This window comes from Diceros bicornis, chromosome 12 (genome assembly GCF_020826845.1).
Source record: "Diceros bicornis minor isolate mBicDic1 chromosome 12, mDicBic1.mat.cur, whole genome shotgun sequence".
In the NCBI taxonomy this organism is placed as follows: Eukaryota; Metazoa; Chordata; class Mammalia; order Perissodactyla; family Rhinocerotidae; genus Diceros; species Diceros bicornis.
In genome coordinates this window covers 18,666,231-18,689,510 of record NC_080751.1, presented here as the reverse complement: position 1 = coordinate 18,689,510, position 23,280 = coordinate 18,666,231, and the positions used below count along the sequence as shown (strand labels likewise).

General features: G+C 42.8%; 1 protein-coding gene across 1 annotated transcript in view; it reads left to right on the top strand.

The window, feature by feature from the left end:
• ANXA4 (annexin A4) overlaps positions 1-23,280 on the top strand; it is a 63,205-nt gene that overhangs the window by 14,151 nt on the left and 25,774 nt on the right. Inside the window, exons 2-3 of the mRNA XM_058551032.1 lie at positions 12,361-12,415; positions 20,310-20,397. Coding sequence (XP_058407015.1) covers positions 12,407-12,415; positions 20,310-20,397 — 97 coding nt within the window. The 5' untranslated portion in view covers positions 12,361-12,406. The remainder of the gene's footprint in view (positions 1-12,360; positions 12,416-20,309; positions 20,398-23,280) is intronic.

The following is a 23,280-nucleotide window of genomic DNA, read 5'->3' as shown; positions in this document are numbered from 1 at the left end:
GGTTCTTCTCATTGGTCATCTTTTCCTGCATCCACTCTGCCACCACAGTCTCCACCTCAACACCTCTTGGCTAGTTTGAGGGTGAGTAGGGTCGGTAATGGGTCCATCTCACAGATCCTCAACTAAGGTGGGTGGTTAGGGTTTTCTGGATGGATCCCTACATCAGACAGAGCTGATGGGAGGTATAACCCATATCTCCACTATCACACTCACACGCGTGCATGCGCGCACGCACACACACACACATTCTATCTGCCTTAAGTTAGTTTCAGTTCCTCTCAGCTACTGCCATTATCTCATGTCAGTCTTAGTCTTTTTGGTTTTGTCATGAGTTTCTTCCTTTGCCTCCCCATGCCTTCATGAGGTTTTTCATTAAAAGGTGGGAGAGGCTTCATCAGAAATAGCAAGTTCCCTATGTGAATCAGAAATTCACTGTGGAAGAATTTTAACAGTTCTGTTTTTTGTATTCTTATGCCAGAATTCTGGAAAGATTTGGAAATAGAGCCCTGCCCTGGCCCACGGAGGGTGTGGCTGATCCAGGGGGAGGGGGAGTTGCCCACAGATCTAGAACTCGCATATTTGCAGGGCGTGGGAGGTGTCAGAATAAAATATGACATTTAAGAGAGCAGTGTTTATTCTTTGCTCGCTTCCAGATCTCCAAAGTTGAAACCAGTGTAAATCTATGGAGGAAAACTCAGCTGCTTTTCCTGTTCATCTAGGAGGAGAGTTTTTTCCCTCGTGGGCAAACACAGGTGGTGGTGTTGGTAAGGAAAGGACTGGGCTGCATAATACCTGTTTTCCTACCTACAGGCAAATAAAACAACAGGAAGCCCTGCCACATGTCTGGCTCTCTCACTGACTCACTGCAAATCCCTTCCCTCCTGTACTTTAGTTTCTCACTTGGGTCCAGTCTGTCTATTCCCTTCCCGCATCACAAGGATTTTGTAAAGAAAGATAGAGTGGATTTTAGTTTCTCTGGGAAAGGCTATACAAGAGAGACCAGATGCTAGATTTAGAGTTCTTTTTTCTGATGAGATGCTCCTCTTGTTTTATCCCTAAGACTTATGATTGCTGAGACAAGAGAAGATATGAAGAGTACTGGTCAACCTTGGAATTTGAGTCTCGGGATATGGCAGCTTTTAGTTTGTGATTCATAAGGAGAGGCCAGGAGTGACCCAAGGGCAGTTGGACATATGAGAATACCTGGTACTAGAACAGACAAGAACTGGAGATCAACACCAGTAGCTTGTGATCAACTAGTTGGGGTTCCTGGGTGATCACCTAGTTGGAGTTCCTGTATTAGATTCTCACTTGCCTGGAATAGTTTACCTATGGTGTTTCTGAAGGAGGAATGTGGAATTAAGTGACTTTTCACATTTCCATGAGGGCCTTTGATTCTAAAGTAACTCTGAAAATGGATCAGGGAACACAGTGCAACCTTGTATATCTTTCGAATATATACCCAGAAGTGGAATTGCTGACTCATACAATATTTATTCTATTTTTAATTTTTTGAGGAACCACCATAATGTTTTCCATAGTGGCTGTGCCATTTTATATTCCCACCAGCAGGACACAAGCGTTCCAGTTTCTCCACATCTTCACCAACACTTGTTATTTTCTGTGTGTGTGTTTATAGTAGCCATCCTAATGAGTGTGAGGTAAGTTCAATGAGTTTTGACAAATGTATACATCTGGGTACCACTACCCCAATCAAGATAAGGAACATTTCCATCACCCCATAAAGTTCCTCCCTCCTGCTCCTCTGTAGTTAGTATCCCCTCTGCCTCACTGCTACCTCCAAACACTGGCCCCATGCAAGCACTTTTGTGCTTTCTAGCACTATACATTAGCCTTGCTTGTTCAAAATTTCATATAAATTCATATAAATATTTTGTTCGGCTTCATTCACTGAGAATGTTTTTGATATTCATCCATGTATCAGTAGTTTGTTCCTTTGTTATTGCAGAATAGTAGTCCATTGCATGAATATACTCTGATTTGTTTGTCCATTTATCTGTTGGTGGACATTTCTTTCCAGTTTGGAGCTGTTGTGAATAAGGCTCATGTGAACAGTCTTGTCCAAGTATTTTTGTGGACATGGGTTTTCTCTTATCTTGGGTAAATATCTAGAGATAGAATTGCTGGGTCAAAGGGTAGATGTATGTTTAATTTTATTAGAAACAGCCAAATAGTTCTCTAAAGTCCACATGTAATGCTTGAAAGGTCTAGTTGCTCTGCATCCTCTTCCGTATTTAGTGGTGTCAGGGTTTTTGTTTTTTTCATTTTAACCATTTTAGTGTGTGTGAAATGGTGCGTCATTGTGGTTTTAATTTGTGTTTTCTGCGTAAGCAATAGTGAGCACTTTTTCATGTGCTTAATTGGTCATTCACATTTCTTCTTCTGTGAAGTGTCTGTTCGTCTTTGCCTTTTTTTAAAAATGGCATTGTTTGGGGCCGGCCCGGTGGCGCAAGCGGTTAAGTGCGCGCGCTCCGCTGCGGCGGCCCGGGGTTCGCTGGTTCGGATCCCGGGCGCGCACCAACGCACTGCTTGGCAAGCCATGCTGTGGCGGCGTCCCATATAAAGTGGAGGAAGATGGGCACAGATGTTAGCCCAGGGCCGTCTTCCTCAGCAAAAAAAGAGGAGGATTGGCGGATGTTAGCACAGGGCTGATCTCCTCACAAAAAAAAAAAAAAAAATGGCATTGTTTATCCTCTAAAAATTACACCGTTTTGATTTTTAGTTCTTTCTATATTCCAGATTCAAGTCCTTTGTCAGATATATGTGCTGTGAATATTCTTTTTCAGTCTATGGCTTTTCTGTTCATTTTCTTAATGGTGTCTTTTGTTGAACAGGCCTTTTTAAATTTTGATGAAATCTTATTTATCAATATTGTCTTTTATGGCTAGTGTTTTTTTGTGTCCTATCTAGGAAATCCCTGCCTACTTGAAGGTAGAGAATGTATTCTCCTGTGTGGGTGGAAAATAAACCCCAATGTGACTGGAGTAGTTGAAACCGTGCTAATGTTTGTTTAGAGAGAACTATGGGGCTCAGAAACCAGGTGAGAGGAGGAGACTCTGGGGAGGGCTGAGGGGGAGGGGGCCCTTCTTGGAGACCGGGCCTTCAGGAAGTCCAAGGAACCAAGGCAATTAGTATCGGTTCTCCGGCTGCGGGAGCAGCCAGTTCAGTTAAAGTCAGCAAGCATGTCTTGTAGTCCCACTATGTGTAAGGCACTGCTTAGAAGCAGGAAGGTGGGGGCCTAGGGTAGGAATCTGGTGAGCAGAGTCCAGGGAAGGTGCTGTCGCAGACTTCAGACAATGTGAGGACAATGTTCTTGTCAGAGGACAGACACATAAAAGACCTCATTGACTTGGAGGCCAAAAGAATCATAAGGGAAATCTGGTTTGACATGTATGTAGATGTGAAAGCCTGAACTCTGTATACCACAGATGTTTTTAATGTGGGTAAAGTTGGTAACCCACACCTTAAACAGCTCACTGAACAGGTACTGCTAGAATATGTGGATGTGGCGGATACAGGTTACTTGGAGAGAATAGTAATAAAAGGAATAGCTAACATTTGTTGAGTACATAATGTGTGCACCATTCTAAGTACTTCATGTGATGTAATAACTTGATTAATATTTGCAAGAACCCTTTAACCATTGTTACTAATTCCATGTTACCAATGAAGAAGCTGAAGTGCAGAGAGATTGTAACTTGCCCCACATCATGCAGCTAGGAAGAATGTGTAGGAGAGTTACAAACCCAGTGATTGGGTTCTGGGCTTCAGCTGCTTTGTTATGGAGGAAGGGTGGTGTGGAAGGAAGGATGGGTCAAAGGAAGGAGGAGTTCCTGCCTGTCTGAATGGCCATCAGGTAAAATTAGCAACTAGGCTGTGAAGTTGGCCCTACCACCCTCAGATTCGGACCTTCTGGTTGCTGTTTCTCCTCAGAAGGATGGCATGATTTTCATGTCCTAGTGTGACCCTGTGCTGCCAATGATGCCAGCACCTGCCAGACCTCAGGTCAGACAAGAGAACCCAAGAGGTTATTACCACGCACATTTCCCAGAAAGTGGACCCACCACTTACCTGTAGACAGGGCTGCTTCCTTATATCTCAGTCTTGGAATTGCTCTCTCGCCTGTAGTTTGCTTGACATTTTGATCTGAAATAGGGGAAATCAACTCTGGGAGATCAAAAGAATAGTTGTATTTTAAAATCTAGAGAGACACTGCCTCTAATAGCATAAGTAACTGCCATCTAGGGCTTGAGAAAACATGTCATAGCTGTACCAAATCCATCTTAGGCTTTGAATGAAAGCCCATAATGTTTTCTGTTCTTAGCGTAAGCTAGAAGAGCTATTTCTGGCATTCCTTCTCTCTCTCTACTGGTGTACACTGGATAGTTCTAATATTGCTGGCACTAGGATAAACATAACCAAATGGGGTCATTATTTCTAACCTCCTTTGACACTGGATTCAGACTACCCCAAGGGTGTGATGTGTCAGTCCCTCTCTGAAGCGGGCTGCACTTTGGGCAGTTTTATATTGTGGTTGGATCAGCCGTGACCTCCCTCCTGCACTGAGCTCAGGATCCTGGGCCCTGTTATAGGGAGTGGGGTGAGCACAGAGTGTGCCTGCATGGAATCTTTATGTCTCTCTCAGCTGGAAATGGCACGATTCTGACCATATGTCTGCTCCATTCCAGCCATATGTCTGCTGTTATCATGGAGCCATTTGCATTGCTCTCCCACCAGAAAGGCTGGATGGCTGAACTAGGGCAGGAGTGTGTGGGGTTAGAAATGTGCTCTCTCTTCAAATAACCAACAGCCTTGTAGTCAACACTTTCACTGGGGAGCTGTCTGCCAGTCAAAGTGTGGTCCAGTTTCCACCAGGTAAGTCTGGGAGAGGAGTATTTTTGTTGTTGTTGTTTTATTTTGCATCCAGCTTGTTAAAGATATGAAGAACAAGAAACTGTTTAGCTCAGCAAAAAGGTGTGACAATTTAGAGTTTTTATTCCAATATTACTCTAAAAGCTTCTAGTATTGTCACCTGCCTTTATACATAATTATACACACATGTACATATACATGCATTTGGCATTGCTATTGTGGGAGATCAGAATTGGCCACCTCACAATGTGTCTTTTTACCTAGGTTATATTATTGATAGACTGGGAGGGTCCTTGGTAAGCCCATTCTCATCAAAGTTCTGTTTAAGGGAAATCTCCATTTGTAAATGTATCTCCCTCTCTGTACCAGGAAGAAGGGGGGGTGACCTTATCTCTAGAAACTCTTATTGGTGCGGAAGGCAAGGACTTAAATCTGCATACTCTTGATTACTCTGCTTTCTGGTAACCTCCCATAGCTGACTCCCCCACCCCAACATCCTCCTTTGGCTACCTGAATATGCTATTTAAGGTGAAAACTTCTGCCATTTGTTTAGAAACTCAGTTTCCCTGGTTTCTCCCATGTGTACATGTTATAAAGCTGTGTTTGATTTTCTCCTGCTATTCGGTCTCATGTCATTTTAATGTGTAGCCAGCCAGAAAGGACCCAGAGTGGGTCGAGGATAGTCTTCCTCCCCTTCTGTATGATACAAAGGTCTCCAGAGTCAGACAGACCTGTGAAAACATAGCTCCTACCACCTGCTACATGAGTGACCTTGGGCGCTGCACTTAACTTTTCTAAAACCTGAGTTATCATGCCCAGTTCATTGGACAATGAGAGGGAAAATGATACAGTATTGATAAAACCAGCTAGGCACTCATATAACTAAGTGGTCAATAAATATTTATTTAAAAATAAAGTCCCTCTAGTTCCAGTGCACAGAACAAGGAATACAAGGCCAGCTTTCCTGAGCAGTGACAGAGCCTGCCCCATGGAGGAGTGAGCCCCATGACCAGAGGGAGGATGACTAAATGCTGGGAGAGGACCATTCAGGAAGGTTGTAGCGAGTCCTTGCAATGGGAAGGAAGTTCAACAGCCTCATTGGCAACAGCTTCCAGGACTTTTTTTCATAAGTTACTCTTGAACAGACAAGGCATAAGGGATAATTTTCTGTATGAAGGGTATATAGGTAGAAATTTAAATTGTGCCTTTTAGTACCTAGAATGGTACCTGGTGTGGGACAGGCATTCAGATGTTTATTGAATGGATGAATGAATGAATGTGCCTGAAACATCGGTGAAACTGTCATAACAGTCCCATGACTGTGAGCAATAATCAGTGTTACCAGTACATCAACTCCTTGTTTCTATGGTCACTGACCTGAGAGGAGGGGAATCCAAACAGCTTGTCTGCAATTAAAAGGCAGAATAGTTAAAAAAAAAAAAAAAAATACCACCAGCAATGAAAAACCAACCAGCCAGAATTCCAAAGGTCTCCAGTCCACAGGTGGCACTAGAAGTCACTCAGATAACAAAAGAAAATCACTTAGGAAAATCTGAAGCACTGTACTATGCAAGCCAAGTACAGTACCCAGAGAAACAAGGTAGGGTAGCTACACATTTATAAATTTTATTAGAATATGCTTTGATTTGTACTCTGCTCGAAGCTTGTACCTGGGGAAACTGAGGTATTATGTGAAGTAGAAAGACATTTAGCAAGACAAGTATTGAACTAAGAGTGCAGGTCCCAACCAGCTCTCTCAACCGTCATTTAGGCCACCTCGGCAGTCTTCATTTTTCTAATTTTATCTCTTAATATAGAACTCACCATAGCCAGCTTTCCTTATTATATCATCCAGCTGGTTTGTAAAGTGGAGATGATAATTGTGACTCCAAAGGTTTTTGGGTAGATGAATTAGGAGGATGTAGAGGAGTATTTAGTAAATGTTCCTTCCCTCCTTCCACCTGCCTTTTGGACAAAGGAATTGTTGGAGTAGAGTAAAAACAATAATAGATCTTGGCATGATGTGGAAATGGTAGAGAAGGAGTGAGGCTGTTTTAAATTATATATAAAATACATCTTTTCTATTATTTGTGGATTGGAATTACTATTATTATTGTCTCCCCAATGCTGTGAATAAGTAGCTAAAATTTGGACAAAAGACTGTCAGTAAGTTACCTGCCAGGTGTCAGTAAGTTACCTGCCAGGTGCTGGGTTGGAATAGATTCTTCCTTAAGATGTTTAGCAGGCAGGTTTCCAAATTTGTCTCCATTCATTTAGCTTACACACTTTGCCTTTGATTAAATGTTTGAAAATGCTTATTTCTCCAGACTCAAGCTCCATCATTGCAACAAAACTTCCTTTACCTTTAGAAGGATCTAAGTTCCAAGGAAAAAGACTTGCTTTCATTTTCCTACTTCATAGGGAGTTTTGAAAGCTTTTAGTCTTGAGTGGGGCCCAGGCACACCCTCCACAGATCCACAGACAAAGTTTAAATTTGTCATCCTGTGGGATGTAAAATGAAACCATATACCAAAGACAAATGGTGAATGACTCACTGACATGTGATCTTTGGGGAAGACAGAGATTCAGTAAGAATGTGCTGCAAGGACAGCAAATCCCTTTGTAACAAAAGTTCACATTGCCTGTCCTGGGATGTGGGATGTGGGTCAATGTTATGAATCTGAATGGAGGCCACCAAGCTAAGTTGGGGTCTCAGGGAGAGCATCTGGTACCAGGGTGAATTCATCATGGTGCCACATCCAGCAGGACCAGAGAAATCATATTCATTAGCACACCAAGAAGGGGTTCAACTCTCAGGGACGGGTTTATGTTTATAGGCTCACCACACACATGCACACGCACACACTCACATGCAAACACACACACTGCTAATTTATTTATTTACATTGAGAAATATAATTGTTACTTAGACAAAAATGCTCATGCTCCTGTACTTTGTAGACATGTCTGTGTGGGAAGCCAAATTCTAGTCCAGAGGTTGCTTGGCAACCAGGGAATCAGAACAAAGGGTTTCAGATGGATAAAACTCATCTTCACAGTGGGGAAATATCTGACCCTGGACCATTGGATCCTGGGGCTGAGCCACACTTTCCTTAGGACAGGGCTTTGATGACCATTTCAAAGTAAGCTTCTCTGAGGGTTTTATGTGGAGCTTACATTGCTGATGGACACAGTTTTTCTTTAAATATGCTGATACCTTTCAGCAAGCTGGCTCAGCTCAGGAGCTGTTCTTTCTCTCTGAAATGAGTTTGCATATCTTTGTTTTGATGGTTATTTGCTGATTTTAATAGTTAATGCTCAAAGAACAATCTAATTTGCATGCTTTCCAAATTCTGGGTGAGTGGGGAGGAGTACACCACATTGCTGTCTCCATGTATGGCATGCTGAAATATTACTTGAAATTGGTGTTCCTTGTTCCACGTAGCTGCAGTCTGCCATAAGGACATGAGAAACTTTATACTTGAGTCAGCACCTGGCTTGCCAATTTCTGGCAGTGATACAATAGGACAATTTGTGGGATAGTATAATAATTATCCTTCTGGACATCCAACTGGAAAACAGTAGGGATGTGTTCTTGACATCCCTAATTTTTCTTTATGAATCCATCATAAATTTCTGTAAATTTATGTAATCTTATCTGAAATAGGTTGAACTTATTTACAACTTATTAATCCTTTATGTAACTTCTATTGCACTAGATCCCTTATGTTTAGTTCCCAGCTGTCTTTCAGTTGCTCTGACACTATGTCTTCAAATCTTCAGGAGCCCTATGATGAGCTCTAGTTGCAGAGTTCTGATATTATAAAGAAGCTGCAGTTTCCCACCCACGTACTGTATAACCCTTAGATTCTTTTAGACATCACTAGCGTATTTCAGTCTTCATCTTTACGTCTTGAAGAGTCCCGATGCTTTTAGGGTTATTTGAGCCATGCCCAAACCTGAGTGTGTTTACATTTTATAGACATAAAAACTGAGGCATGGTTGCTAATTATTTTACCCCACTTGTGAGCAGCAAAGGAGCTTGTAAAACCCAACACAAAGTCTGAGTCATTGTGAACTTTGTTGTATTGTTCAGTTTACGGAGTTGTCAGCCGGCGTTCAGAGAGAAAGAGTGAACGAATCAAGGAAGCTGAGGCGGAAAAGGGTCCTGTAAAGAATCGTTGGCTTTGCAGGGCTGTGGAAGGCGTGGGAGGACTTGCACAGGTGGAGCTTCGGGGAGAAGGGCCTTTCTCCTTTGGGGACCGGTCATTTTGTGCAGTTAAGAAGAGGCCCACAGCGATTCTGTACTGGGGGAGGGGTGTATGCGATTCCTTCCCTTCCTCTCTGGTCCCCCCCCATCCTTGCTAAGAGTTGTTGAGACCTTACTTGGTGGCAAACACTGTGCTAGGAAGCATTTGTGTGGGTTAACTTTACATGTTTTATCTGATGTCTAGTGAAAGAAAGAAGGAATACCATTTTCTGCTTTCATTTCTATAATCTATTTAGAAGCTTGTTTGGTACTAGTAAGTAATAAATATACAGCAGCTGTCTCTATATAAATGGACTTCTGCTGTGTGCTGTCCAAGTTTCAAAATAAATTGTGTGGCTGAAAGCATCCTGTGTTCAAGTATGATACGTTTTTTTCCTGTAGTAAAATATTTCTAACTCGTTGAATAATGACTCTCAATATTTCCAGAAGGCTTTGCTCAAGGGGTCTTTCCACTTCTTGCTGTAGTAAAAAGGACTGGGAGTGTTCATATTAAAGGCTGGCTTTTTGAGAGATGTCCCCCTTCTCTGCCTCCTCACTCATTGTCATTTATTCCAAAACTATATGGAAGCAAAGGAAGGGCCCTTGCTCCTAAAAGCTGTGTCTGCCAGACTGTCAACCAATCAGCAGCAACTCAATCCAATTCACATATCAGTTATACTTAATGAGGGATATGCATGCATTTTGATAATTCATATGATGTGAACCACGGCCTCCAGATGAAGGAGTGGCTAAGGCCAATGACAGTCTCAAGCAGCCTTGCTCATGGCTTCCCTTAGCATGTTCTGTGCAAATGAGAAAGGGGCACCCCTTCCTGCCCCACAGATGGTCCTGGCCCTACTCCAGCCCAATCTCATGCCACTCTAGCCCTTGCTCTTGGTGCTTTTGTCCATCCCTCAAACACAGTAAGTTTCTTCCTGCCTCAGGGCCTTTGCACTAACTGCTCCCTCTGCCTGAAACTGTTCTCCTCCAGAACTGTGAATGGCCAGCTCCTTTTCATTCATGTCTGAGCTAAGATTCTTTGGAGATGACTTCCCTGATCACCCTGCGCAGGCCAGCTCCTTCCCAGTAACCTGATCATGTCATCTCTGTACGAGGGGTCGACAAACTTTTTCTGTGAAGAGCCAGATATTAAATATTTTCAGCTTTGTGAACCACACAAGCTCTGTCCCAACTCCTCAGTGCTGCCATTGTAGCATGAAAGCAGCCATAGACAATATGTAAACCAGTGGGTATGGCTGTGCACCAATAAGTCTTTATTTATGGACACTGAAATTTGAATTTTATGTAATGTTCATGTGTCATGAAATATTATTCTTTTGATTTTTTGTCAACCATTGAATATGTAAAAACCATTCTTAGCTTGTAGTCCGTACAAAAACAGAATTTGGCCCATGAGCTGTAGTTTACTGATCCCCATTCCTGTTGTATTTTCATCTTACTGGTATCTGAAACTCTTATTTATTCATTTGTTTATTTGTTGTCTATCTTTCCTGGTAGACTGTAAGCTTCTTGAAGGCAGGTTCTTTGTCTTATTCACTGTATTATCTCTATCAACTAAAACAGTGCCTGGAATATAGAGGTGCTTTATGAATATTTGGTGATTGAATGAGTAAATCCATATAGTCCATGAGCCACTAAATCCAATCAAGTCTTCCTTCCAAATATCTCTTGAGTATATCCTGTTCCAGGTGCCACACCGTGCCCAGGTCTTAGCCTCGGCCGGTCTGTTCCTGTAGTAGTATCTTAAGCCTTCCTGACTCCTTCTCTCTCACTCCAATCTACCCTATAGTATAGTAACTTGCTAAAGCATGTCTTTTATTATATCATTTCTCTGCGAGAACCAAAAACTTTCCACTGTTTTCCCATTACCGACAGTGTAATGTCAGACTCCTCACTAGGGCATTCAAGGCCCTTACTAATCAGCTCCCTAACTGCTTTTCCAGCCTTATCTCTGAGCCTTCCCCGGAACAAGCCCCCTGCTGCAGCAGTGGCATCTCCTCATTGTCCCTGAAGCCAGTGCTCATTCCCCCCTCTGCATGTTTGCTCAGGCTGTGCCCCAGAACTAGTTGACATTTCCCCTTAGGAAGGGATTGACTCTCTGTGTAACATGAGGTTTGTCTGCAGTGAGTGGTGGGAAACAGGGAAGAATGGAGCCTAAGGAAAGTTGGAAGATGAAAACTGAATGTGACCAGACATGACCTAATCAGTAATAAAGTGGGTTAAGAAGGACTTAGTTATTTCTGGGGGTAATAATTGAAAAGTGCTGCTTGGGAGAATTGTCTAGACTAGTGCTTCTCAAACTACTATGCAGACAGATATTTGGAGAATCTTGTTAAAATGCAGATTCTAGGTCTGAGGTAGGGCCCGAGATTCTGCATTTTTAACAAGCTTCCAGATGATGCCCATGCTTCTAGTTCGAGGACGATTCTTTGAGTATCAAGGATCTAACTAAATGCCTAGGAAAGGAGCCTTTTCCACAGGACTTAGACATGGAAATGAGAAGCCAGTTGGCCTGCCCCTTAGAGCCCTGCCTATATGTCATGAGAATCCCCCAAGCGTCCTAGCCTACAGTAAAGACATTTCTTGCATTCTGAATGACTGAATAAAGGTGTGATGATTCAAGTCTTCTTGATAAAGGAGGGGATGCTAAAGAGAGCTAAGGACAAAGCTGAGTCTGTAAGGCTACAGCTTAAAGGGAAGAAGCACCTTTAAGTCCTGAAGTGGTGGCAGTGCAAGTGGTCATAACGGGCCCCTGGCCTGTTATCACATGCGCACACAGCATGCAGGCTGGAGGGCAGTACTGTCCCCTGATGCAGTTGGATTATCTCTTCTCTCCAAGGAGGCACCTCTTCTGATCCACTGGACCATACAGTTCAGAATCTAGGTTTAGCTTGAGGACAAGTATGTACTTCTCCCTAACAAAACAATAGGAATCATTTCTGTAATGTGGATCTCCAAACAGAAGAGCAGGTAGGAAAGCACATATTTTGCTGATGTAATAAACTTGCCTGTTTGAACAGTTTCTCTTTAATTATTAGCCTGGCCCTTGTATCTTTGGCTAATCAGTAGCTGGCCTTTTGATGAAATTGGGTGCTATTTCCCTATGGCTTCACTTCATGCAAACTACAAGTTATCCCGATTAATGATTTTAATGACACTCCCTGATCACAGTAATTTTCCCTCTGCTTTTCTCACAGAGGAGCTTCTACCTCGGTGACTGAACTCTGATCCCGACAGAGAGTCATGGCCATGGTAAGTGGGGAAGCGCCTCACCCTACCTGGTACCAGCCACAGATAGGTACAGGATGTGTACTCAGGGAACCTTGGCTTATACAAAGGGTTATTCGCTCCACAAAGGGGAGGGAGGAGGAAATGAAAAGGCAGGTTTTTTTTTAAACACCAATTTAGTTTCTTTCAGGGGTGGTGAGTAACTTGACTCTGAAAATTAATTCAAAAAGAGATTCCTTTGAATTCTTCTGACAGCTTGAGATATAGAAACAAGTTATAGTTTTCTTGCTGCAGAAGCACTTAATGCTCATGGTAGAAAAGTTAGGCAAATAAAAAGGAAAAACTAAAAATCCTGCAGATTGTACCACCAGATGACTGCCGTCCACTTTTTGGTGTAACCCCATCATTTCAGGCTCATCAAGAAGGGTGTTTCTTAGCCATATGGGCTTGTCATCTGCCTCCTGCTTCTGGCTGTGACTGGACTCCTCAGAGCTTGGATATCTGATCTTTGAGACTGGCAGGGAATTGGATCCCTTTGCGAGTTCCATAAAATTCTGATGTGGAAGCTGAACCTCTGAGCTGCAAACCTGGCTCTACCTGAGGCTGGCCATCTGTTCTCCTCCCACCCAAATAAGGTTTCTGAATAGGCAGGTGATTCTGATCCCTGGTCTTCTGGGAAGAAATAATGGAAGTAGAATTTTATCCCTGGAGAGGAGCTAAGGATCCCACCAGTTCTACATGCCTTCCTTTAGGAAGATGGATGTGTAAACCATCCTGAACAAATAGTAGTATACTCTTAGAATTTTTTTATATTAGACATTCTAGAATTTTCTTCATCATCCCTGATAGTCGAAGTCTCACTCATGTCTGCTCGGAATCTTCTTATGCTTTAATTTAAAATCGATTTCTTCTTGATTGATTCTCCGCGGACATGGAGAACATTTATTTAGAAATGTTTATGATGCCCCTACCTTGTGCCAGATGTGGTACTTGGCTCTGGGGACTCAGAATTAATGGGACAGTCTTCCTGTCCTCAACAAGATCACAGCCCTCTGACATTGAAGACTATAACCAAGTGACCCTCTTTAGTGTGCTTTCCACTCGAGGAAAATTAGCTCAGTCATTCTTGTCTTTCATCCTAGAATCTGTTTTTCCATCGTGAGTGTTATTTATTGGACAGGTAAAGGACATTTTTAAAGGAAAAGAAAAATAAACAATAGTCACAATATTGTCATTCCCAAATATTTTCCATCATTTTATTTTAGACCCTATTCATATGTATAATGGTTTTTAAACGGTAGTAATAATAAGCACATAACAGTTAAGTATATATTCACTCTAATCTTTGCTATGCTAACATGTGTATATTACTTCTTATAGCATATTAAAATTATTTAGATTAGAAAGTAGAGTTATGAGTGTTTTAATTTTCTTCTTAATTCTTCTTTTTTTTAAATTTCCAAATCTCTACAATGACCATATGATACATCTCTAAAAGAAAAACATGTTCTTTTTTTGTTTTTTTTCGTGAGGGAGGTCAGCCCTGAGCTAACATCCGTGCTAATCCTCCTCTTTTTTTTGCTGAGGAAGACCAGCTCTGCACTAACATCTATTGCCAATCCTCCTCCTTTTTTTCTTCCCCAAAGCCCCAGTAGATAGTTATATGTCATAGTTGCACATCCTTCTAGTTGCTGTATGTGGGACGCGGCCTCAGCATGGCCGGAGAAGCGGTGCATCGGTGCGCGCCCAGGATCTGAACCTGGGCCACCAGTAGCGGAGTGCGCGCATTTAACCGCTGAGCCACCGGGCTGGCCCAGAAAAACATGTTTTAAAAGCCATTATATTCAAGTATTAAAAAAATTTTTTCTAGAGGTTTAATTAACATATAGTGAAATGCACAACTCTTAAGGTTAATGAGTTTTGACAAATATATGTACTCTTTTATCAAAATAGAACATTTTATCTCTCCAGGAAGTTCCTTCATGTCCCTTCCGGGTCAGTCCCCACCCTGCTCCCAACTCCATGCCAGAAACGTAACCACTGTTCTGATTATCCCATAGATTAGTTTTGCCTGTTCCAGAACATCCTGTAAACGGAATCATAGAGCATGTACTCTTTTGTGTCTGGCTTCCAGTGCTGAGCATTATATTTTTTGCAATCCATCCATGTTGCTGTAAGTGTCAGCAGCTTGTTCCTCCACTCCTTATTGGTGATTAGTATTCCATTGTATTGCATTTTAATATTTTGGACATTTATCATCTTCATTATTATTTTATTTTGTTTTATATTATTTTATTTTATTTATTTTTTTTGTGAGGAAGATCAGCCCTGAGCTAACATCCGTGCCAATCCTCCTCTTTTTGCTGAGGAAGACTGGCCCTGGGCTAACATCTGTGCCCATCTTCCTCTACTTTATATGGGACGCCGCCACAGCATGGCCTGATAAGCGGTGCATCGATGCGCGCCCAGGATCTAAACCCCGGGCTGCCAGCATGGGAGCACGCACACTTAACCGCTACGCCGGCCAGCCCCTTCATTATTATTTTAATAGCCGAATGACATTTCATGGATTGTGATATAACACCTATTTCTAGCTATTTGTTTTTGTCATTCTTTCCTACATCCTCCCTGTTTCCTTTGCTTGCTGCCACAAGAAGCCTCCCTGGGGTGGAATCCCCTTCCTTCCCAGAAGGGACAATGGTACGTTATGCCCCAGAATTTAATCAATACAGATACTTTAGGGCTAACAGGAACAAATTTCCTGAGCTTATCTTTTTCCTGGAAAAAAGAGTCACTATGAATGCTAATTGATAACCTGAACTATCTTTGCAAATCCCTGTATCGATTCATCTTGTTAGATATTAATTTTAATCCCACAGTAGTGTCCCTCAGCAATGCAGTTTGCTTTAAAGTTGAATGCAGTATTTGAATACCATCCAAAATTTTTTAAATACTGGAGTTCTAAAAGAACCTTGTGAAACATTTGACTTAGAAAGCTATCTCGTGGTGGGGCCAAGGGCTGAGTTAGGCCGTGTTGGAATTTTGACAGCAAATCACCAGTTTGTGTATTACCACAGATATATAGTAGAAAAAAGAAGTAAAGTGCTTGTATTAATTTTCTAGGGGTGCCATAACAAAACATCACAAACTGGGTGGCTTAAAATAATAGAAATTTGTCGTCTCACAGTTGCAGAGGCCAGATATCCAAAATCAAGGTGTTGGCAGGGCCATGATCCCTCTGAAACCCATGAGGGACTCCTTCCCTGCCTCTTTCTAGCTTCTGGTTTGCTGGCCATCGTAGACATTCCTTGACTCCAATCTCTGCCTTTGTCGTCATGTGGTGTTCTCCCTGTGTGTCTGTCTTCACCTGCTGTCTTCTTATCATGATACCTGTCATGTTGGATTAGGGGCTCACCCTGCTCCAGTCTAACCTCATTTTAATTTAATTAATTACATATGCAATGACCCTATCTTCAAATAAGGTCACATTCTGAGGCACTGGGGTTAGGGCTTCAACACCTCTTTTTGGGGAGGGAGTACAGTTCAATCCATAACAGCGCCCAAGGAAGTTAGTGTTATAGATTTCTACTTTCCCCTGTGAGGTGAGCAGAGGGTGATGACTAAGTGCTGGACGCTGACCATATCCAGGAGGTAAAAGCCTGGTCTTTCAGCAGACAAGGCCCATACTTTCTGGTCCCTGAGGCCTTTGGATGGGCTTGATGTAGCCACAGTGGGCCTGAGAGGTCCAGGCCAAGGTGAACTAGCTCATCTAACTTGCAAGAGAACTGCCCTAAGGGTGTAAAAGTCCTCCATTCCTTTATATGGCCCATATCACATCCTTGGATAAAATTTAATCATCAGAGAGTTGTAGATCTATTGTACATGGTTTTCACCACCTTGTACAAATGCCCTATTCTCGATTTTGCTCTGGCATTTCCCCGTAGGCTTACATTAAGGGATATTATCAGAAATAGGTGTAAGAATCTCACTATTACGTTTACTGTGGAGATGCTGTCAACGTCATATTTAATAATAATGATGATGATGGTAGCCACTGAGTTTGAGGTTTTGTTTTAGTGTTTACTATTCGCTGGATTCTGTGCTAAGTGCTTTGCCATATTGTCCTGCTTCATTATTACAACAAGCCTGTGGGTTGATATCATTATTCTTAACATACAGGTGAGAAAAATGAAACTTCCTCTAGACCAGCCAGCCAGAAAGGGTTGAAGTCAAGGCTCAAACCTGGGGCTATCCTACACCAATGCCGCCTAAGCTTTACTGCCTCTCACTAGCCCACCATGTCTCCTTCATGAAGACCCACAGATGATACTTCCCCAAATTCAAGGATTCCCTTTATAGAGTCCATGACCCCTTGAATGATGTAGAGGAGACAGAACTGACTGTCTCCGTGAATATTAGGAGATTTTCGTGGAATCATGGGCACAAGGCTGTGGGTTACGTTTCAACCAAGGCTTATATAAGATGTAAAGCTGTTTTCCCTTTGCAGTAATTCATAGTCATCTTCATGTTCTGTTCCCTTCCATCACCATAGCACCCTACCACTTGGCTACCAAAAGGGGCATTATCAGAAAGGTCAGGAAAAACAGACCTACTGATGTGACCTCAGCCTGAGTTTAGCCCTGGCTGTCTCTTACTCTCTGCTGTGAGCTCTTAGCATCTTGAAAGCACACAGCACCAGCTGTGAACAGAGGAAGGTTTCCGGATGGGTCTTAACTCCATCAACATCTGGGCACCAAGAATATCACTTAGATCCTTCCCGCTGTGCAGCCTCAGCCGATCAAATGCATCACAGTGGCAGACACCTGACAAATTAAGGGAAAAGGGATGAGGCAGAACAATTTTAGAAAGTGCTGGTTATGACTGATTAGGCTGTGTTTTTTTTTTTTTTGTGAGGAAGATCAGCCCTGAGCTAACATCCATGCCAATCCTCCTCTTTTTTTTCCCTTTTTCTTTCCAAAGCCCAGTAGATAGTTGTATGTCATAGTTGCACATCCTTCTAGTTGCTGTATGTGGGACGTGGCCTCAGCATGGCCGGACAAGCGGTGCATCAGTGTGTGCCTGGGATCCGAACGCTGGCTGCCAGTAGTGGAGCGCACGCACTTAACCACTAAGCCACGGGGCTGGCCCCTGATTAGGCCATTTTTAAAGACAGAATTTGGAATATCAAAACATGGGTTGCTAAAGGGTTATAATAATGCTTAGTGTCAGTGAAGAGAGGGGAAGATACATTAAAGACCAAAGTTAGTTTGATTCTACCCTCTGCTGCTAAATCAGGGAGCCCAGAAGAGCTCCACTAATGCAGACTGCCTCTCTCTAAACTCAGTACAAAGAAAGGCAGGGCATTTCTTGGGTTACTGGTCTCTTTTCTTGTCACGGACACTGCGAGTTTCAGATTACGAATCCCTCTTGCTTTGGCTTCTAGGCAGAGAAATCTGTGGCTTCCCTCTAACTACACAGGCCCTTAAGATCTGCATTTTGGTTTCCTTCCCACCTCCCTGGCTCTACCTTAATTTTCTATGCTTTGTGCCCCATCACTGAATTTCTCCGTCTATTTCTTTATTTTTTATATTGAGTTATATGTATTTTTTGTGCTGCTTCATGTAACATAAATAACACATTAATACATCAGTAAATACATTAGAAATACTCAGGGCACTTTGATGTTTATCAGTAAATTATCTCTAAATTATAATCCAACTGAGATGGTTCCTACTGGTCACTAACCCCTGTTTTGCTTGTTGATGTTTTCCATTTTTAATCTTTCTTTGCAGAGGGTCAGGCTCACTAACTTTTCATCCCTGGTGCGTATCAGAGGACGTCTTACTTTAAGGCAGGTTGATCATTTCCAGTGATGCTAGTCATCATCTCGGTTGTCTAGAGTTGCTGTCTCCTCCTCATGACTTTCCATTCTCCCCTCTGCCCACTCAGTCAGGCTTCAGTCTCCTTCTTTCCATTGGAAAAGCTCTTGTCGGGGTCATCTGGAACCTCCATGTTGCCAAATCTGACTGTCCCTTCTGTGTCCTCCTCTTGTGCCTGCGTCGGCAGACACTGACTCCTCCCCCCTTCCTCAGCCTCTGGACAACACGCTCTCTTGGTTTTCCTTTGACCTCAAGGACTGATCCTTCTTGGTCATCCTTTCTGGGTTCTCCTTCTCTGCTGAACCTATGCTGCTGGAGAGGCCCAGACTGGTCCTAGCACCCCTGTTCTTCTCTATCTTCACTTTCTCCCTGGGTCATCTCGTCCAATACCATCCAAATGCCGATGTGTCCTAAATTTATTACTCTACACTCGACCTCTAGACTTAGATTGTATAACCAACTGTCCTTTTGACAACTCCACTTGGATGTTTAATGGGCATCCCAAACTTAATGATTTGAAAATAGAACTTCTAAATCCCACCCCTGACTGCCACCTCAAATCTGATAGTCCTCTTCCGGTTTTCCCCATCTGGGTAAATGGTACCACTCTGCCTGACTGCTCAGGGAAAAGGATTTAGAGTTACACTTGTTTCTTTTCTTCACCTCCCACACCAGTCCATCAGCAAGTTCTGTCGCCTTTGCCGTAAAACATGTGCTGAGTCTGTTTCTTTCCATCTTTACTATTTCACCCTCTAGCGTCATATCCCTGGATCTTGGCCCAGATTGTCAACTGGTCTCTGCATTTCCCTACAGCAGGCTGAGTGGACTTTTTAATATGTAAATCAGATCATCTCCCCCATCTGCTTGCTTAAAACCTGCCAGCAGCTTCCCACTGCACTTAGAAGAAAATATAAACTCCTTACCCGGCTTGTGAGGACTTCCTTGTTCTGGCCCAGCCCTCTGAGTTTCTGTCTTTCTTTCTCTTTTTAAAAATTTTTACCAGGGAAAACTGTAAACACATACAAAAATAGACTATTAGTAGTAGAATATTGAAAAGAACCCCTTTTACCTAACAATAATTATTAACTCATGGTCGATCTTGTTTCTTCTTTATCTCTACTTACTTCCCCCAACCTGTGTAATTTGAAGTAAATTCCAGACATCTTGTCATCTCATCTGTAAACTATGTATAAGATTAAACTCTTAAAAAAATAAAATATAACTAATACCATTATCATACCTAAAAGTGTTCACACTAATTCCTTAATGTCATCATATATCAAGTCGGTGTTCAAATTTCCAATTGTCTCATAAATGTCATATCTTTTTTACTGTTTGTTTGATTCAGGATCCAAATAAGGTTCACAAATTGTGATTATTGATATGCCTTTTTAATCTTTTTTAAGCTGTAGTTCCCCTCTATCTCTCTTTTTTTAAATTCCCCTTGCAATTTATTTGTTGAAGAACCTAGCTCATTTCTCAAGTGGTGTTTCTCACAGTCTGGATTTTTCTGATTACAACCCTGTGGTGTGGGTTAACATTCTCCTCTCTCCTCTATTTATGGTAAATTGGTATTTGACTTGAGAGGCTTGGTCGGATTCAGGTTTGAGTTTTTGCCTTTTTGAGGGACAAAAGCTAGAAGCTTGTCCCAGCCTCAGGGCCTTTACCTTAGCTGTTTCCTCTGTCTGTAACACTTTCTCCTCCGTTGCATGGTCACTGCCTCATGTCATTCAGATCTCAGCCTAAATGTCACTCCTCAGAGCAGCCCTTCCAGGACCTTTCAATCTCCATAGCACTTCTCACCGCCGGGCACTTGGTGGAATATTTACTTGTTGGCTTGTTTACTGTCTGCCCTCTCACCCCCGAATTAGAACATCAGCTCCATGGGAGCAAGAGCCTCATCTCTCATGGTCACTGCTGTATCCCCAGCCCATGAGCATGTCTGGCCCATGGTAGGTGCTCAGCAAGTGTTTGCTGCATGAGAACCTCTGTGTTAGTAAGATGCGTCCTCTCAGTCACATCTTTCTCTGTGTGCTCAGTCAGCCAAAGGAGGCACCATCAAAGCGGCTTCAGGATTCAACGCCATGGAAGATGCTCAGACCCTGAGGAAGGCCATGAAAGGGCTCGGTAAGTGTCCTGTGGAGGTGAACACTCCCTCATGTGTTGTCGCAGAGTCACACAGAGGGTGCCGTGTCCACTCGCAAATGTGAGTCGGTCTCACTCTAAAAAAACACAGTGGGAACAAAGTTTGCTTTTCAAGACAAATTAGATGGGAGGGCATTAATTTCACTTTTACTACAGAATTTTAAATTTAATTCACTCATTCTAGAGTTCCCCAATTATTTAAATCTGTTTTGGATTACAGCATTCTAAATCTATATATAAAACTTGAGAAATGTATTTGTTTTCCAGTTAGTGCTGTATGTGTGTAGTGCCATAAGGTTTACAAAGCACTTTCACAAATATTTTCCCAATGCATATATGCAACAACCATGTGATTTAGTGAAAGCAGCTGTTGCTATTGTTATTTTCACTTCATTTTACAGATGTGAAGCTGAGACCCAGATAAGTTAAGTAACATGGTAAATCACATAGTAAGTGGGACTGAGCCATGAGTCACACTTGGCAGAGCCCGTCTCAAGGTCGGGCCTGCAGCTCTAAGTCCATGTTCTTTCCCCTGAGTCCCTCTGCCTGTTGCTGCTGTGATAGGCATGCAGTGTGTGGGATTTCTTGTGAGAAGCCTATGTGTACAGGACCAGAAGGGTTTGTCTTCCAGTGCACTACCCTCCAGCTAGCTCCCCAAGGGCGGAGGCCTCATGGTGGCTGAGCACAGTCATGCGGGGTGCACTGCAGGCTACCCTGGCCTAGTCCCTTGTCTGGGTGGACATTTGGCCAGAGAAGTGTCCTCTGGTTTGTAGCTGCTATTTATTGATTGATTGATTGATTGATTGATTGAGGAAGATCGGCCCTGAGCTAACATCCGTGCTAATCCTCTTCTTTTTGCTGAGGAAGATCAGCTCTGAGCTAACATCTATTGCCAATCCTCCTCCTTCCCCCCCCCCCCAAAGCCCCAGTAGATAGTTGTATGTCATAGCTGCACATCCTTCTAGTTGCTGTATGTGGGATGCGGCCTCAGCATGGCCGGAGAAGCGGTGCGTCGGTGTGCGCCTGGGATCCTAACCCGGGCCGCCAGTAGCGGAGCGCGTGCACTTAACCGCTAAGCCACGGGGCCGGCCCAGTGTAGCTGCTATTTAGAATCTGCTTGAGATTTAGATAAAAACACTTGACTATGAGGCTTTATTTCCTAGTTTTTCTACCCAAAAGGAGTTCATTTTACTTAGCCCAAATGCTACTAACAGCAACAACAACAGGAACAATAATAGTGGACATTTATTAAGCTCTCCTACGGATTGGGCACAATTCTTTACATGGATTATCTTTTAACCCTGACAGCAGCTTATTTTACTGATGAGAAAGTTGAGGTTTAGGGAGATTAGCTAACTTGCCCAAGGTCTCAGAACTGGTTAATTGTTAGAGTCAGGATTCTAGGCAGTTCCAGGCCGTCTGACTCCAGAGCTGGAGTTTAAGCCACTGTGCTGTCCTGCTGCCCACCTCTGAACAGAGGTTTTTTTTTTGTTTGTTTTGTTTTTTATTTTTGTTTTTTATGAATAAGTCTTTATTTATTCATTGTATTTTCTCAGAGAAAACAGAAGAGAAGGAAAAAAGGTCAGCATGTGTGTTACAAAATGATAGCAAATGGCAAAGAAGTACCCCGCACAGCAAAATCAACCATCAAATAAACACTCCCCAGTGACAGGGTTGCCAAAGCCCAAGGGGGCTCTGTCTCCTGCAGTTCAGGAATGAGGGTGAGGGATCAGGGAAAGAACAGACAGGTACATGCTTTCCTACCCTACCTCCCTCCCCATAAATTCAAGATTTCACACAAAGCTTTGGTTTCTAACAGTAAACATGGAGTTACATTCATCTGTCTCCTATTAAACAATCTTGTGGCCACTTTGACATAAGTTTCTTGCACCTGCATAAAAGTTTCCTGAGTGGCTTGGATATACATTCACCTTCCCTTCTTTGGTCTCCCGACCCCACTTTCTACATTGTTCTGAATCTATGTATCCTTCTCCTCATTTTCCCTTTTTCATAGATAAAGTGGAAAATGTACTTGGCCTACCCTTTTCTCAGGTTATCCTAAGTCTTTGCTATATAGCAAGAACACCGTAATTCAGAACGTGGACCACATGGCATTCAGAATTCTCAAACTAAGAGTTAGGAGACATTCGACATAACCAACCCTTTTCAGTGCTTGCTTTGTGGGGGCCAGTGCGAGGTGGCTGGTTGGAGGAGACAAGGATTATAGAACCTAGTCCTTGTGGTCAAACAGTCCATGGATGCTAGATGGCTAAGGCATGCACAGAAATAACTATGATCAGTTCATAATATGATAGCAATAGGAGGGGCACAAATAAGATCCCATTAGAGTTCGGAGAGAAGATCACATTCCATTTGGGGGCATCAGGCAGAACTCCTTGGAGAATGTAGAATTTGAGATAGGCCTTGGGAGATGAGTTGAGTTTCAGTAAATAGAGGTAAAAGAATGTGTTTCAAGTGAGTGGAATAGCATTTGCAAAGGTGTGGATGAATGTGAGCATGGTCCCATTTTCCAGTTTAGCTGAGGCCTAGGGGAGTCACCGTAAATACATGGAAAGGTGGATTGCAGCAGCAGGTACTTGCAAAACAGGAGTAGGCTGGTTGGGAGCTTTCTGAGAAGGCAAATACCAAAGGGAGGGCCTGGAGGTGCTACTGAGAAGGCCACCTAGAGAATCATGGACATGGTGGGGATGGCCCAAAGGCGTTGGCCAGGAAACAACAAATGCCAGAATCATGATGCTAAATGGATGGGGTTAGGGAGACATAAACCATTAGACTGATAATGAAGGAGGTCAGGAGAAAGGAGTGCAGTACAGTCGGGTCAAGTATAATAATTCATGAGCTGAG